The sequence below is a fragment of the Eufriesea mexicana genome, unplaced genomic scaffold (assembly GCF_001483705.2).
Source record: "Eufriesea mexicana isolate 0111107269 unplaced genomic scaffold, ASM148370v2 scaffold474474846, whole genome shotgun sequence".
NCBI lineage: Eukaryota > Metazoa > Arthropoda > Insecta > Hymenoptera > Apidae > Eufriesea > Eufriesea mexicana.
Window position 1 is genome coordinate 450,900 of NW_016907973.1, and position 14,466 is coordinate 465,365.

The 14,466-nt window shown below is 29.4% G+C and overlaps 5 protein-coding genes across 5 annotated transcripts in view; 2 read left to right on the top strand and 3 right to left on the bottom strand.

Moving 5' to 3' along the window:
* LOC108550480 (splicing factor 1) overlaps positions 1-1,466 on the bottom strand; it is a 15,369-nt gene extending 13,903 nt beyond the window's left edge. Inside the window, exons 1-3 of the mRNA XM_017904222.1 lie at positions 1,119-1,466; positions 629-781; positions 3-30 (exon numbers count right to left, since the gene is read on the bottom strand). Coding sequence (XP_017759711.1) covers positions 3-30; positions 629-781; positions 1,119-1,317 — 380 coding nt within the window. The 5' untranslated portion in view covers positions 1,318-1,466. The remainder of the gene's footprint in view (positions 1-2; positions 31-628; positions 782-1,118) is intronic.
* Positions 1,467-2,224: 758 nt separating this feature from the next.
* Positions 2,225-6,062, top strand: LOC108550576 (WD repeat-containing protein 48). Its single transcript, XM_017904333.1, has 12 exons — positions 2,225-2,583; positions 2,971-3,187; positions 3,306-3,518; positions 3,595-3,890; positions 3,971-4,159; positions 4,234-4,548; positions 4,631-4,733; positions 4,799-4,964; positions 5,055-5,246; positions 5,324-5,570; positions 5,652-5,776; positions 5,844-6,062. Exons 1-11 carry the CDS (start codon positions 2,536-2,538, stop codon positions 5,712-5,714), a joined length of 2,049 nt encoding a protein of 682 aa, XP_017759822.1. The 5' UTR covers positions 2,225-2,535; the 3' UTR covers positions 5,715-5,776; positions 5,844-6,062.
* A 2,782-nt stretch (positions 6,063-8,844) lies between these two features.
* Positions 8,845-10,046, bottom strand: LOC108550612 (haloacid dehalogenase-like hydrolase domain-containing protein 2). The gene is made up of 4 exons (XM_017904381.1): positions 9,891-10,046; positions 9,377-9,676; positions 9,080-9,290; positions 8,845-9,012 (listed from the first exon to the last, which is right to left on the bottom strand). The coding sequence occupies exons 1-4, from the start codon at positions 9,983-9,985 to the stop codon at positions 8,845-8,847; spliced, it is 774 nt and encodes a 257-aa protein (XP_017759870.1). The 5' UTR covers positions 9,986-10,046.
* An 81-nt stretch (positions 10,047-10,127) lies between these two features.
* On the top strand, positions 10,128-12,472 carry LOC108550601 (uncharacterized). The gene is made up of 6 exons (XM_017904370.1): positions 10,128-10,189; positions 10,262-10,354; positions 10,421-10,754; positions 10,823-11,010; positions 11,080-12,071; positions 12,143-12,472. The coding sequence occupies exons 1-6, from the start codon at positions 10,128-10,130 to the stop codon at positions 12,418-12,420; spliced, it is 1,947 nt and encodes a 648-aa protein (XP_017759859.1). The 3' UTR covers positions 12,421-12,472.
* A 473-nt stretch (positions 12,473-12,945) lies between these two features.
* Positions 12,946-14,466, bottom strand: part of LOC108550428 (transmembrane protein 135) — a 4,010-nt gene continuing 2,489 nt past the window's right edge. Inside the window, exons 7-9 of the mRNA XM_017904176.1 lie at positions 14,391-14,457; positions 14,133-14,299; positions 12,946-14,048 (exon numbers count right to left, since the gene is read on the bottom strand). Of these exons, the coding sequence (XP_017759665.1) occupies positions 13,934-14,048; positions 14,133-14,299; positions 14,391-14,457 (349 nt within the window). The 3' untranslated portion in view covers positions 12,946-13,933. The remainder of the gene's footprint in view (positions 14,049-14,132; positions 14,300-14,390; positions 14,458-14,466) is intronic.

Sequence of the window (14,466 nt, forward strand, 5' to 3'; positions counted from 1 at the left end):
TCCTGCTGATTTCCTCAATCTGCAGCTGAACTGTAAACCAACGGGTTAGAGGGGGCGGAAACCCCAACAGTTAGATATTGCCAATTTGCCATAACCATATACATTCTATAATGTAAGCATGTCTCAAAAGTGTAGAATATTCACCTAAGTCTAGCATTTTATAAATTCTTGTAAGTTTTCTTTAATAAATTATTATGTTTTTTTCTTAATCAATTAAAAAAAATATATCTTAATAGTTTCTTATCAATAATTTGTTATACATAAGTGATTAGAACCTTTATAAACACATAAGAAATAAAATTGGCAGCAAATTCAATGTAATTAATTTAGATGATCTAAGAAATCTGTTAATTTTATATCCATCATTCAGCAAAATTGGCAATTCCTATTGCCAAACTCACTTCTTGAAAATATTTAAAAAGGCAATTAGCTTTGGCAACTATAAATTTTTAAGAATACATACATACTTACATCTTTTATAGTACTACAAATTAAGTTTCAGAAATTTATACGCAGAAGCATGATTCTTAAATCATATCCTGCCCATATATGTATACATATATGTGTATATAATATATAATTAAAGTGAAATAATTGTTAAAAAAAAAATACAAGAAAATAAACTTACAGAGGTAAGCCTTCTCCTGTTCAGGAGTCAGGTTTGTTGGTAGAACCGTAGGCATGCCTGGTATAAAAGTTTTGTCATGTTCACTACCGCTCCATCTAGTTTTCCTCCTCTTCCTACGTTCCTCTTTCGTCTCTTTTTCCTGTTTACCATCGCCTAAAATATATCTAACTTACTTATAGTTCTACTTGTTCCACTACATTAAATTGCAAATTATAAATACGTTCAAACGTTTTTCAAGCACACAAACGAAGATTTAAAAGAATGGAAAATATTATATATTAAACAACCTATGTATGTATGTATGTATATATGTATATCCTATATATACGTATATATACATATTATGTGTAGAAAATAATAATTAAAAGATGTCTAACTATATACCGTGCTACGTATGACCATATGATTAAGCAAATTGTATATACAAAATCAGGTCGCATACGACAATAGAATGAAATTAATGGCGTAATAAGAACAATTTCAAACGTACTTTCCGCTTCGCGTTTCCTCGTGTTATTTGTTGTAGGATTGGAATTGGAGTTAAGCTGCGTTCCATTTGCAATCGCGGCACTCACCGCGGCAGCTGCTGCAGCTGCAGCGGCAGCCGCGTTTGCAGTAGCAGCATTTTGTTGCGCGTTTTGCAGATAACTTGGATTCAATAACGATGTAAAATTCCGTGATTGATTCATGCTGTAGAACTTGCCGAGGACGTATAATACCTCGGAATGGTTGTGCGCACAACGTCACACAACTGTTTCTTTCTGAAATCAACAGAACGTTTACACACCACGAAAATGGCGGCGTTCAACTGACGGACACCTTTGCTTCTTTCATGGGCGTACCGGAGATAGATGCTGTCTTTCCGGCTAGAATTAATGAAGAATATTCTCCCTAGTTGGCGCTTTGATGAGTTTCGGAATACCTTCGATTTTAACACGAAACCGACTTAATAAAAGATAAAAATATATTTCAAATTATTACATAACATTCTTTTATTTAAAGAGATATTCATTATTATCTACTCGTTTGATAGAGTATGAAGTTTTTGAGACAATTTTTATTATTTCAAAGAATAATTTCCATGTGTTCTTAAATCTGTGAAACATGGAATAGTATTACATTTTCTATTTAATATGTTATGAAATTATATTATATGCATTGCAACTTCTGGCTGTTTTCAATAGTTGATCGAAATTTTCTTGATTGGTATAAGGTTAATAAATTGCCAATCGGGATATTTTCCAGAAGCAAAGTATACGTGAATGCACCTAAATACAATACATTTATTATTTTTCATTGGCTGCTTAATGTGGTGCTATATATCCATAGTTGCACCTCGGATGACTATTGGTCACAAGAGTACCGATAAAATTGTTGAAATACCGATTTTCTAAATTAAAATTTTCTTTAAACTCGTGTTATTGTCACTAATTATATGTAGGAACACATATCTGACTTGTGACAGGTTTCGTACAGAACAAATAAGTTTAACATCTGTTAAAACACGAAACACGGATATATCCGGCTTTATTCAATCACAACAATGGAGTCGAAACGTTGTCAGACGCTCTGAAACGTGATGTAACGTTATGTGTATAACGTCGGACCTTATTGACACCGGCGTTAAAACATTGACAATTTTTATATCTGATCATCATGAACATTGTTTATATGTGATCGCCTGACAACTATTTAAACTTCAGTATAATGTGCACTGGATTGTTCTTTATGAATTCGAAAACACAATACCTTCTGGTTGTGTAAGGTTTTCAATGTAATCAACGATGAAACTACTACGTGGTTTCAACGCGTTACATCGTGCAAGTGCTGCAGCTTAATTGTAGTATATTTCGAATGTTTTCCTCTATTATCTTTAAGTGCGAAGCTACAGAACAGTTCGCGGTATAATGGCAGCTCATAAGACAGGCGGGCAAAGTGCTCGAAAGAAAGTACAGGTACTTGTTCGTGATATTTTTTCTCTCTTGAGACATATCGTTACGTCGTTACTTTTGGAAACATAATATTTATATCGAATGAGATGTTTTCATGAAAACAACATTGCTACGTGCACATAAGTGCTGATATTTTGTCCATTAAAAAAGCCACATGATCATGTATGGAACAATAGAGTTGCGATTAATCTATGATATATTTAATATCTGTTATTTGACGCTACGTGCAATCATTGATCGATTTCACAACTTTTCTGTAGCGATAAATGTTATAAATAATTTTTCATATTTATAAACTTGCAATATTATCAAATAAAATTTATTAATGAAGCTTATAAAAGATATATTCATGAACAGTAATTATACTGTTATTTTGTGTACTTCATGAAGGTGTCCATGGTTATAAGAGATGAAGAGGAAAGAAGACACAGAGCTGGAGTCAATTCATTACAATATGATCCAGCTTTGCATAGGCTTTACTCTGCAGGTAGAGATAGCATTATAAGGATATGGAATTGCAAAAATATGAAGGACCCTTATATTCAATCAATAGAACACCATACAGATTGGGTCAATGATATAGTATTATGTTGTGGTGGCAAAAATTGTATGTATTTTTCATTATGTTTCTAAGTTAATATTTAACATTTATTATGTATAAACATATAATGTGTTAAATTAAAGTGCAATTATTTTTATCTAATAAAAAGGAAAATATTTTACAGTAATATCAGCCAGTTCTGACACAACAGTAAAAGTATGGAATGCACACAAAGGTTTTTGCATGTCTACATTAAGAACACATAAAGATTATGTAAAAGCTTTGGCATATGCTAAAGACAAAGAGCAAGTTGCTAGTGCTGGTTTAGATAAATTAATCTTTTTATGGGATGTGAATACATTAACTGCTCTTACAGCAAGCAATAATACAGTAACAAGTAAAAATACAATTAGTCATATAAACAATCTACAATTATTTCTCTACTATTTAAATAACATGTGAATAATTTACAGCATCATCACTTAGTGGAAATAAAGATTCTATATATAGCCTTGCTATGAATCAAATTGGGACAATTATAGTGAGTGGTAGTACAGAAAAAGTTTTAAGAGTATGGGATCCAAGAAATTGTACTAAACTAATGAAACTTCGTGGTCATATGGATAATATTAAAGCATTAGTATTAAATAGAGATGGTACTCAATGTTTGTCTGCCAGTTCTGATGGAACAATCAAACTTTGGTCATTGGGACAACAAAGATGTATCCAAACCTATAGAGTACATAAAGAAGGTGTTTGGGCATTATTGGTAATTACAATTTTTCCTTGTATCAATATTTTATTGAAGCAATTTAAATAATTATACTAAACTAAAACAATTATTTTTAGGCAACAGATACCTTCAGTCATGTAATATCAGGTGGTAGAGACAAAAGAGTTGTAATGACTGAATTATCCTGCTATCCAGAAAGATATACAGTCATTTGTGAAGAGAAAGCACCTGTATTAAAAATGGTTATGACACCTGATCAATCCAGCATTTGGGTGGCAACTAGTGAATCTACCATAAATAATTGGGTATTGTTTCATTTCCTTATGTATAAAAGAAAAATGCGTTAATAGTATAAATAGTATTTTAATATTTGTTATAGTCTATAAGTCAAAAAGATTGGCAAGAATTAGGAATTGAAGACTATTGTGATGCTGCTAGTGGCGTAACTCCAAATGTAAGGAATACAGAGCCTGCACAGAAAATATTAGGTGGTCCGGCAATACGACATTGTCATGTTTTAAATGACCGAAGACACGTTTTAACGAAAGATACGGAAGAAAATGTAGCTTTATACGATGTATTAAAGGCACGTAAAGTTGAAGATTTAGGGAAGGTAGATTTTGAACAGGAGATAAAGAAAAGAAATAAAATGGTGTATGTTCCAAATTGGTTTAGTGTAGATCTTAAAACTGGGGTATGTAATTCTATAATTTAATACAATTAAAATTTTAATATATATGAAATAGAAAATAATGTTAAATACTATATTTTTATAGATGTTGACCATCCATTTAGGTCAAGATGAAAACGACTGCTTTTCTGCATGGGTTTCTGCAAAAGAAACTGGTCTTGCAGAAAATGATGCAGTAGATCAGAAAGGTAATATTTATTTGTTATATAAGTATCATTTATTATTGTTTTTCAAGTATTGCTTTCCTTTCTAGTGAATTATGGAAATCTTTTACTACAAGCATTACTTGAACATTGGTGGAGGCCATTACATGTTGATGACGAAAATGAAGGTAATAGTAATGATGGCAATGGTTCTACACACACTAGAGGAGGGAATTTATATTTCTCAGTACCAACTCATACGCCTGTTTTATTCAGGTATGGAAAGGTCTAAGTACTTCTTTCTAATGACAGTAAATTTGGTTAACTATCTCCAGTAATAACAATAAGAATACAATTGTATTTCAGTGAAGTAGGAGGAAGGCCATTGTATAGATTATTAGTTAGAGATGCTGCAGGAGAAATGGAGGGAGTTTTATTAAATGAAACTGTACCAGCATGGGTAGTTAATATTGTTGTGGATAAAAATCTTCCTCAATTCATTAAAATATCTTTTTATCTTCTTCCACATGCCACGTCCGGCGTAAAAAGTTTAAAAAAGTAATAAATAAGTAATATTTTTATAAATATTATCAATCATATATTTATAACACGAACTTTATATATAATTTTTTAAGGGATCGTTTAATTGCAAACGATTTTATACAAATTCGTAAAGTAGCTGAACATGTTTGCGATAAAGTGCTTGGTGCCGGAAGTGATTCAGGATCGGTAGCAGGTACTGGAAATACAGTTTCTGGAGGATCTCCAGCGGGAGATAGGACAAATACAGATTCAAATGCTGATAATTCTTCGCTGGCCGAAGAAAAAGTAGAATTGTTATGTAATGATCAAGTTCTGGATCCTTCTATGGATTTAAGAACGGTGCGTCTTTTACACTTTATGTACCTATATTTATTAAAGCTGTAAAATTTTTATATTATTTTCATTTTTTTTGTATATTAGGTCAGACATTTTATTTGGAAAAGTTCGGCAGATTTAATACTTCATTATCGGCCAGTAAAATAGTTAGGACTAAGTACATCGGAACAGAGATCTCTAAGGTGTGCCTGGTTTTTTACTGTCATAAAGTAAGTAATTATTATTATTTATTATCTATTTATTAAGAAATAATTATATAAAACAAATATGTTTCAGAATAACAGAAGATATGTGGTCTAATTGCAGATTGTGGCAACTTACGCTACCTTCTTTTCATGACATATTCAATCGAATTTCGGTGGATGTTTCATTAGATATTGCAACCGAAGATGAGTAAAAGCCAGGTCACAAGTAGAGTATATAAAGTAAAATGAATTTAAAGGCAATAATGTGTGGAAGTATTAGTATAAATTGCTCATATTTGTATATTTATATCCTGAGGCCAAATTCAATGATACAACACTTTCAGTTAGTTTACTTTTAAAAGAATATTATTTTTGTACTTGAATGCAAAGAATTAAAAGTTTACTGTCAGCCATTTATAGTCTTCCCACTTCAAAAATATCAACAATGAAAGTTGAGCACAAAGAAAAAAAAAAGGAAAAAGAAAATAAAGGATAAATCTCATGGCCCAGGAAATTATCGAGTGTCTAAAAATGACCATAAATGCCATATTCCTGGTATACTTCTCGAATCTTTCTCTGTTAATACCACGTAGTTATATTTTTATGATTTACAAGTAGTATCATTTAATTTTTTAATAAGATAAACAATAAATCATATAATCGAACAAATGAGATCCACAATATGTATTAGCAGTACTCCACACACCTGCCTTGTTATTAAAAAAAAGAAAAAAAAAAAAAAGAAAGAAAAAAACAAACTATAAAAGGAAGAGTGAAATGTCAATTTACTATTAATCAAATTAAAATCGAGCAGCCAAATTAACAGTTCAATATTTCCTATTAATAATGTAGGAAATAACAGTGTATTGTCTTCAGTATAATAACATCAAATTCTGTCTCTAGTAGAACTTCCAATAATTGAACTTTTATGATAAATGTATAATGATGTTTCATATAAGAGAAGAAAATACAGTACAGTTGTTGGTTAAACAAGTATAACTACATTGGCAGAATTTGATCCTGGGAGACAACTGTAATAGATAAAAAAAATGAAGTCTGTAGTTAATCATACATTAAAATATTCACTCTGATAGAATCTTACATATTGTACATACAAATGCGACTGTAACGTCCCTTAATTATGGTGATGGGCTGTATACATAAAATCGAAGCAAATGTCAAAATCGAAGCCTTTGCACCAATTTTATGAAAATGAGATAAATGCTTGACTTTTCTAAAAAGGAGAGAAAGGGAGGGGGGAGAAAAAAAGGAGAAAATACTGTTCTTTATTGATATGGCCCTAAATGTTGTAATTTTTGTGTTATCAAAATGACATAGAAGCAGTTTTTTAATAAAGTTAGAGATTATTCCGTTGTTATATTTTAATATGCTACATATTGTGTAAGTATTTATTTGCTAAGCTTTTGTTACACTTATTTAATTATGTAAAGAAAATTAATTGCTACTATTTAGTTCTCTTCTTTGTTCTTATTAGGAATTTTTAGAGCTCTGTGATAAATGTCTCTCGAGCTAAAGACATTGATTAAGAAAATGGCTACCAAAAATATTGTATATTTGTAGTTAAGTTTGATTCATTTTTATGTTTGTATATCAGCATTATATGTATATTTTTGCAAAGACCTAGTATCAATCATTGTCGTATTTAATTATCTTGTTCATTTTGTTAATGGGACGTATTTTCGTAAAATGACCCTCGTTATTGCAACAGGAAATCAATACGTGCCTGATCCTAGATTATAAGTTGTAGAGGGCATTTAAATTATGAACTGATCTTTTGAGAATAATATGGATTGTAAGTTAATGCTATTGCGGTGCATAATCATAGAAAATACTTCGTCTGAATCCAGTGTTTAGTTACAGATTTGTAAGTATTTTATTTGTAAATTTATTTATATAATACTAGGCGCAAAATGCGATTGTTCACTTATTGTGTTTAAGCATTAATTATTGAATTAAATTTTCTGATAATTTATTATTTTGCTCTATTGCAAAGAAAAACTTTATATATTTTCATTTTTTTTTTTTTTTTGTATTATAATTAAATTTTTATGTTATTTGTATAATTGCAAATTCATAAAGATTTATTCTATTGTTTAGCGTTTTCACTTGTAGGTAATATTATATTAGTTCTACACATGTGACGTGCATTTCATACAGTATTCATAAAAATTATAACTGAGCCTTCCTCACTAAAAAAGATAATATTGTTCATTAAAGGAAATATTAATGTATAACATTAAAGAGCGCTTACAATTACACTTTTAAAACGTGAGATCTTCAAATCAAAACTAACTGTATACCCTATCTTTTTAGTAAGGGACAAAAAATGGACATTCTCAAAATAAATAATTCTTATGTATGTATAAAAAAAAAAATTGTGAAATGGTGCCAAAATTTTATACTAAACAGGAAACTCCTGCAGTGCACCCATTTCTTTTGAAAAGAGATTAACATTTTTTTTGTAAAACTGCTTTTAATAATAACTTATTAAGTACTATAGTTCTAATATTTATTACCTAAGATTATGTATAGTGGTAGATATTCATAATTACAACGATCATTTTCTTTGTTTTTAGAGTCATATAAAAATCCTAAAAATATTGTCTCACGTCTAGATAATTCTATGGTCAAATGTGAAAGAAGAGTTGATTCATCCTAATTTATAAACATAATTCATTCATATATAATAGCAAATGAAATTTTCTACAATTTTCTACATCCTATTGCGCAATGAGATGGTATCCATTTAATGTTTGTAAAGATCTACTTTCAATTATTAGTTGATTCATACAACAAATAGAATCTGTCATACATTTTATTACTACTAGAACAAATAATATAATTTGGTAATATATTTCATATCATAAAATTACTATATCAGTTTCTTTATAGCTACTGTCTACTTTATATTTTGAAACTATTATAATATAAAACTACTCCAGATCATGTATACCATTACGGAATTATTAATATTTAAATAAAATATCTAATTTAATACAGAATAACTTATATAAATGTATATATGCACTTATATGTATAACATTATTGTTATTAGTACAAAATCATAACATTTAAATTTCGTTTTTAAGAATATATTCTACAGCTTGAACAAAAGAGCTGCATACTTTTGTAGGCTGTGGTGTAATTATATTTTCATCCCCATTTCGATACTTTCCGGTTTGTACTAGAAGTCCTCTCATACCAATAGCTTGGGCACCAGCCACATCATCTTTAACATCCTAGAAATTATTATAAAATAAAGAACTAAAAATTAAAATAGAAAACACTGTTTAAAATATTTTTTACATCGCCTATCATAATTGCTTCTTCTGGAGATATATTTCCTAGAGCAGCTTTAAAGAATTCTGCAGTTGGTTTTCCAACGACTTCTGCTTTAATATTTGCTGAATATTCTAAACCAGCGATAAATGCACCTGGTCCTAAAGCTAACCCATCTGATCTTTTATAATATCGTCCTTTATGAATTGCTATGAGTGATGCGCCATCTAATAACAATCTGAAATTAAAAATAATTTGTTTCTCATAATAAGTGTACTGTTATAGATTTTTTATGATTTATTATATCAAATAATCAAGATACACCTGAATGCTTTGGTTAGTTCTTCATAATGAAATTTATCTGGTGCTAATCCGATTACAACAGCATTTGCCTTCTCGTTATTTTTTATTAAATCTTCAAAATCTTCATTAGCAGCAGGATCAATTAGTAACATTGGATTTAATTTCCGTAGAATAATTAAATTTCTCGCTGCAGCTAAAGAACTGAAAATTTCTTCTTTTTTAATATTAAAACCGAGTCTTATTAATCGGTTATGTAGGAAGTTACCGGATTCTTTTGTTGTATTTGTGACAAATTTGATCGGTATATTAGCGCTTCGAAGCCTATATTACAAACAATAAAATTATTTATACAATATATAATTTTTGTCAAATTATTCTTTGTTTATTTAAACATTATTAATAGTAATAATGTTAAGACATAAAATTAATATTTCAATTTAAAAAACTTCAATCGAAGAAATCGGCGCAATGCACGCTGCGCCATGACATTTGCTAACGACCTAAATAATTCTTACAAATTAAATGAAAAGACCACCTGTTTAAAGCTTCTACTGCACCTTGAATCGCTATATTATCAATATGCAGTGTTCCACTAAGATCTATTAATATCATCTTTATTTGTTTCGCCATATTTTTATAAAATTTCGAGAACTTATTCAGCAGTAACTGTCCGGTTCCATATATTACACAGAGTGTGTGTGTACGTAAAGTATACTCACTTCATGACACATACAAATCAGTTAATAATAGAAGCGTAAGATTCATATTGCACATGGCAAGTATGGCGCTCTCCATGGGACAGGAAGGCGTAAAACAAGTACCTTGGTTTTCTCTGTAAATATTAGAATACTTAATAATTATTATGACTTAAAGTATTTTATAAGAAATTATATTTACATTCCATAGCGCAGAGTGGTTCCAAGTGTACAAACAGATTTATTCCAATGATATAGATGAACAGATGAAAGGATATGAGACGCTGCTTGTTTGGAAAGCAAGGTAATCAAGTAATAAACGTTTAACCGAATATTTTGAAATAAGTTGTATTAATTGGCAATATTTTAGGATACCAAAATTACCAATAGGGATTGATTGTACTCTTTCAATTATGCAAGTGTGTATTAGAGATCGTGAATGGACTCCTAAGATTAATAGTGGCGAGTTGCCACTTAGCTATGAAAATGATTTATGTTTGATGTACTCAACTACAATAATGAGACTTTTAAATTATATATCTAATGTAGGACATACGAAGCAAACATCTTTATTTCAGATTGCACAACAGTTAAATATCCCAAAGTGGATAGTGAACTTAAGGCATGATACTGCTCATAGTCATGAATTACCATCTATTGGAGTATTGAAAATAGCTGTAAACATATTACTAACTTGGTTACATGTAAGTTTATTTTAATATTAATTGTAACTTGAAAAGAAAAAAATTACTTTTATGTAATATATTTAAAGGAAGAATATTGGGTAGCAGAAGCTAAAAAAATTGAAAAATGTTTGATTACTGAGGAATCTATGAAGGAAGTTCAAGAAACTGAAGAAGTACAGGATTTCAGTGATTTAATAGAACTTTGGACTTCTGTTAGTTTGTATATTCATGCCGGTTACCATCTAGTATCTGGTGTTCCAGATTCTCAGTTGAAGTATGTATAAATATATTCAACTATTTCAACTATAATAAATTTATATCAATAAATTGATATTCTTCATAGGGAAACATTACAAGATCTGCGTTCATATGCTATTTCTTTATTAGAAAAAAATAGCGAAGATGTGGAAAGTGATAAAGATAACTATGTGGAAGCTGTCAGTGATGATATAAAAAAAGATAAAAAGTATACATTAGAGACTGCAAGGATAGTTCTTTTATCTGAAATATCTAGATATCTTAACAAAAAAATTATACCTAATAAAAAAGATATAGTTTGCAATACACTGTTTAATTCAGAAGCTTTTTTACCAAACAAAGATGTTTTATCAATTTTTACCCAAAATGAAAGCAGTGAAAGTAAATTAGAAAAAGATGTTTTGCCATTAGATATGGTCAATTTTTGGAAAGATATAATATTTTTATTATATGAAAAAGACCTAATGGAAACATTAATTGTAAAATTATTAGAATTAATAGACAATGAAGAAGTAAAGAAAGAAAAAAGATTATTAGCTTCTTTATGGTTAAGTTCTATATCATATAGTTTTCTGAAACTGGATAATGCACATATCATATCTCGACTTTTAGAATATCAATTAGAAAGAACAAGAAAAAATTTATCACCAAAAGTTTTTGAACTTAAGGTCAAAGAGGAAACAGATCGTATTTATCCACATTTAAAATGTGTTTTATGGTTTAATATATCAGATACCGTGCTACCATGCTTAACTGATATAAAATTTATTTCAAAACTTATATCGAATGTAAATGAATTCTCAGTCAAATTCATTGTGCCTATGTTAGAATTAATAAGTCCAAAAATAGATAAAGAAAGCAAACAATTGCTATTGAATTTAATGAATGTTTATGTAATAGCGATAGTTGATAAAAATGATAAAAATTCTTATGAATATGAAAAGACTTTTACACTCAAAGACCTTCAACCTGATGAATATCCATTAGGCACAGAAAATAATCAAAATGAACTGGAAAATAAAACATCTTTTTTAGTTGATCAAAAAATTCGAAATAATTATTGGAACTTTGCAGTTAGTAAGTATTAAATTGTTTATTCTTGTTTTCTAAAATATTAGCAAGCAAAAATAATTTCAAAATTTTTTCAGCAACTTGTAATTGGAGAGAATGTCCAATAGGTTTGCTTCCTTGGCAGAATGATACATTGGAATTTATAAAACCATTCAATATGGTAGTACAAAAATATGATATTTCAGTATTAGAATCTGAAATTGTTCCTGGAATTATAGATAAGAAAGACTTAAAAATGCAAAGTCAAATTAATTGGGACAATGTTTTAAGAAAAAAGAAACGTTTGAAAAGGAAACGAGAACGAAGAAGCACAGATGTAATAATGAATAAGGCATTAGAAGCTGTTAAAAAATGAAAATAGTACATTTTTATATGTTCCAAAAATTTTATTCATTATTGGCATGTTTACAGGGAATATAAAAACAAATAGAAGTTCAACAATGTATTTTTGTAACGTAATAAATAAATTATATAATTCTATCAAAATGATTGATATAAAAGCTTTTTTAATTATAAAATTTCAACTAATATATATAAAATTTTTAATATCACAAATATTGAATGTTATATTAAATATCCAAGAAAGGGCTTTGTACACGCTTGTAAGAATACATTATTTTGTAACAGCATTTTTAGAATAATAGTTTCGCATTTTTTATATATGAGCATATTTATTCTATAAATGTATAAAATTTATAAACTAGACAGTTAAATATATTAACATCACAGATGTATTGTATAAGAATACAGGAATATTGTATAACAAATTTTTGTAATATTAACGAGTAATCCTTTCAAACATTGTTTAATGAATCTAATTCTTAAAGTGATACATAGCTGTTATCAAAATTTAACAATATAAAAGTTTATGATATCCGTTTCTTTGGTAGTTATTTTATTAATAGACGCTTCTTATTAATACATACTTCAAATGTATACATGATATTCTGAAATTAGTGGTACATCTCAAAAGAGCATATTTTTGCATAAAAATATAGATCGACAATGTACTTGTTCGGTACGCGTGCACTCGAGCTGAGTGATAGATATTCCCGGAGTATTATGGGGTCAGGGGAAGGTTTCTCATTCCGTACCGATGAGTGCATACGAGTACAATAGGCGGAGTCAAAGTATTCCCCTTGCGTCACAATACCCCTGCAACATCGAGATCGCATAAGTGCATGTGTACTCAGTAAATATTCGAACTCACTCTTTTCAAGACATTTCTTATGACATTATTTCTTATCATTTATACTTTTTCGTGTTAAGAAAGTTCAATATAAATATTCGTTATGTACACATATATTAAAATATAGTTTCAAGCATCCGAGGAGTATCACAAAGTAAGGGAAGTACAATTGACTCCGCCTACAGCAATACTGTTCATCGATGAAGACTCTTAAATACAATTTTGTTTCTTTCTACGTGGAAATGGTAAAGAAATCGTGTTTAATACTATATATTTTTCATGTGTAATGTGATATCAGCCAGCATTTTATACTATAATATAAAGATATATACAGTGCGAAAAGGTCCCTAAACTCCGGAAGAATACAAACAGCACTGGTGTACGATACGCGTTATTTCCCCTCCTCCCTTTTTCTTTTCTTTAGGTAAGAAGCATTCCCCTTACCTCATGGTGCCGTTCGTGAATCCGCGACCTTACATGAGTGCACGCGTACTCAACGAACATTCAAACCCAGTTTCCTTGAGGAGGAAGTCTCTTTTATGTAGCTCCTTTTATTTTTTTTTAAACAGAAACAAACTTTCCGAATCGTACCATCAGTTCTTCGATACTTCGTGTAAATAACAAATACGTTCAAAAGAACAAAGTTCAATAAATTCTACTTCATTCTTGTGTTATTAAATTAAAATGAAAAAGTTTTCTTAGTGGAAGTATTAGTTTTTCTACATACATCTGCAAGATGCTTAGATGTTTCTAAACCATATATGTCTAATGGTACTCGAGACATTATTGCTACCCTGAAATTATACAGAAGAAAAAAAGTGTAATATGTGTTAAAAATTTAAATGTATAGTAGTTTAACAAGTTTATGATGTTCTTACCTTCCTCCAGAGATAGTATACAAAAATTTCCAATAGGAAGACCTTAAGAGATGTGGTTCAAAGATTGATACATGGAAGAGTACTGCTGTACTAAAGCAATATAAGAAGATTTGAAACCATTTTACTTCAGGTACTATCTTTTTTTCCACAAGATCATTCCATAACAACTAAATAAAACAGAGCATGGTATAAAGTATGAAGTTTTATGCGTAATAAAAGTACTAAATTACAAAATCAAAAAATTATTTGCAAAATTACCTGCAATGCTTTCCACATAAAATATAAAGTTATTGTATTACTACTATAAAACATAAATGTTAAACCACTTATAAGT

Bases quoted from the DNA above. Each gene is read 5' to 3' on its own strand.
- LOC108550576 (XM_017904333.1), top strand. From the start codon at position 2,536: ATGGCAGCTCATAAGACAGGCGGGCAAAGTGCTCGAAAGAAAGTACAG. The intron at 4,549-4,630 runs GTATGTAATTCT...ATATTTTTATAG, and splicing joins GTGTAGATCTTAAAACTGGG to ATGTTGACCATCCATTTAGG. The intron at 4,734-4,798 runs GTAATATTTATT...TTTCCTTTCTAG, and splicing joins TGATGCAGTAGATCAGAAAG to TGAATTATGGAAATCTTTTA.
- LOC108550612 (XM_017904381.1), bottom strand. From the start codon at position 9,985: ATGGCGAAACAAATAAAGATGATATTAATAGATCTTAGTGGAACACTG. The intron at 9,291-9,376 runs GTGTATCTTGAT...TTTTAATTTCAG, and splicing joins GAACTAACCAAAGCATTCAG to ATTGTTATTAGATGGCGCAT. The intron at 9,013-9,079 runs GTAAAAAATATT...AATAATTTCTAG, and splicing joins AAGCAATTATGATAGGCGAT to GATGTTAAAGATGATGTGGC.
- LOC108550601 (XM_017904370.1), top strand. From the start codon at position 10,128: ATGGCAAGTATGGCGCTCTCCATGGGACAGGAAGGCGTAAAACAAGTA. The intron at 10,355-10,420 runs GTAATCAAGTAA...GCAATATTTTAG, and splicing joins CTGCTTGTTTGGAAAGCAAG to GATACCAAAATTACCAATAG. The intron at 11,011-11,079 runs GTATGTATAAAT...TATTCTTCATAG, and splicing joins GTTCCAGATTCTCAGTTGAA to GGAAACATTACAAGATCTGC.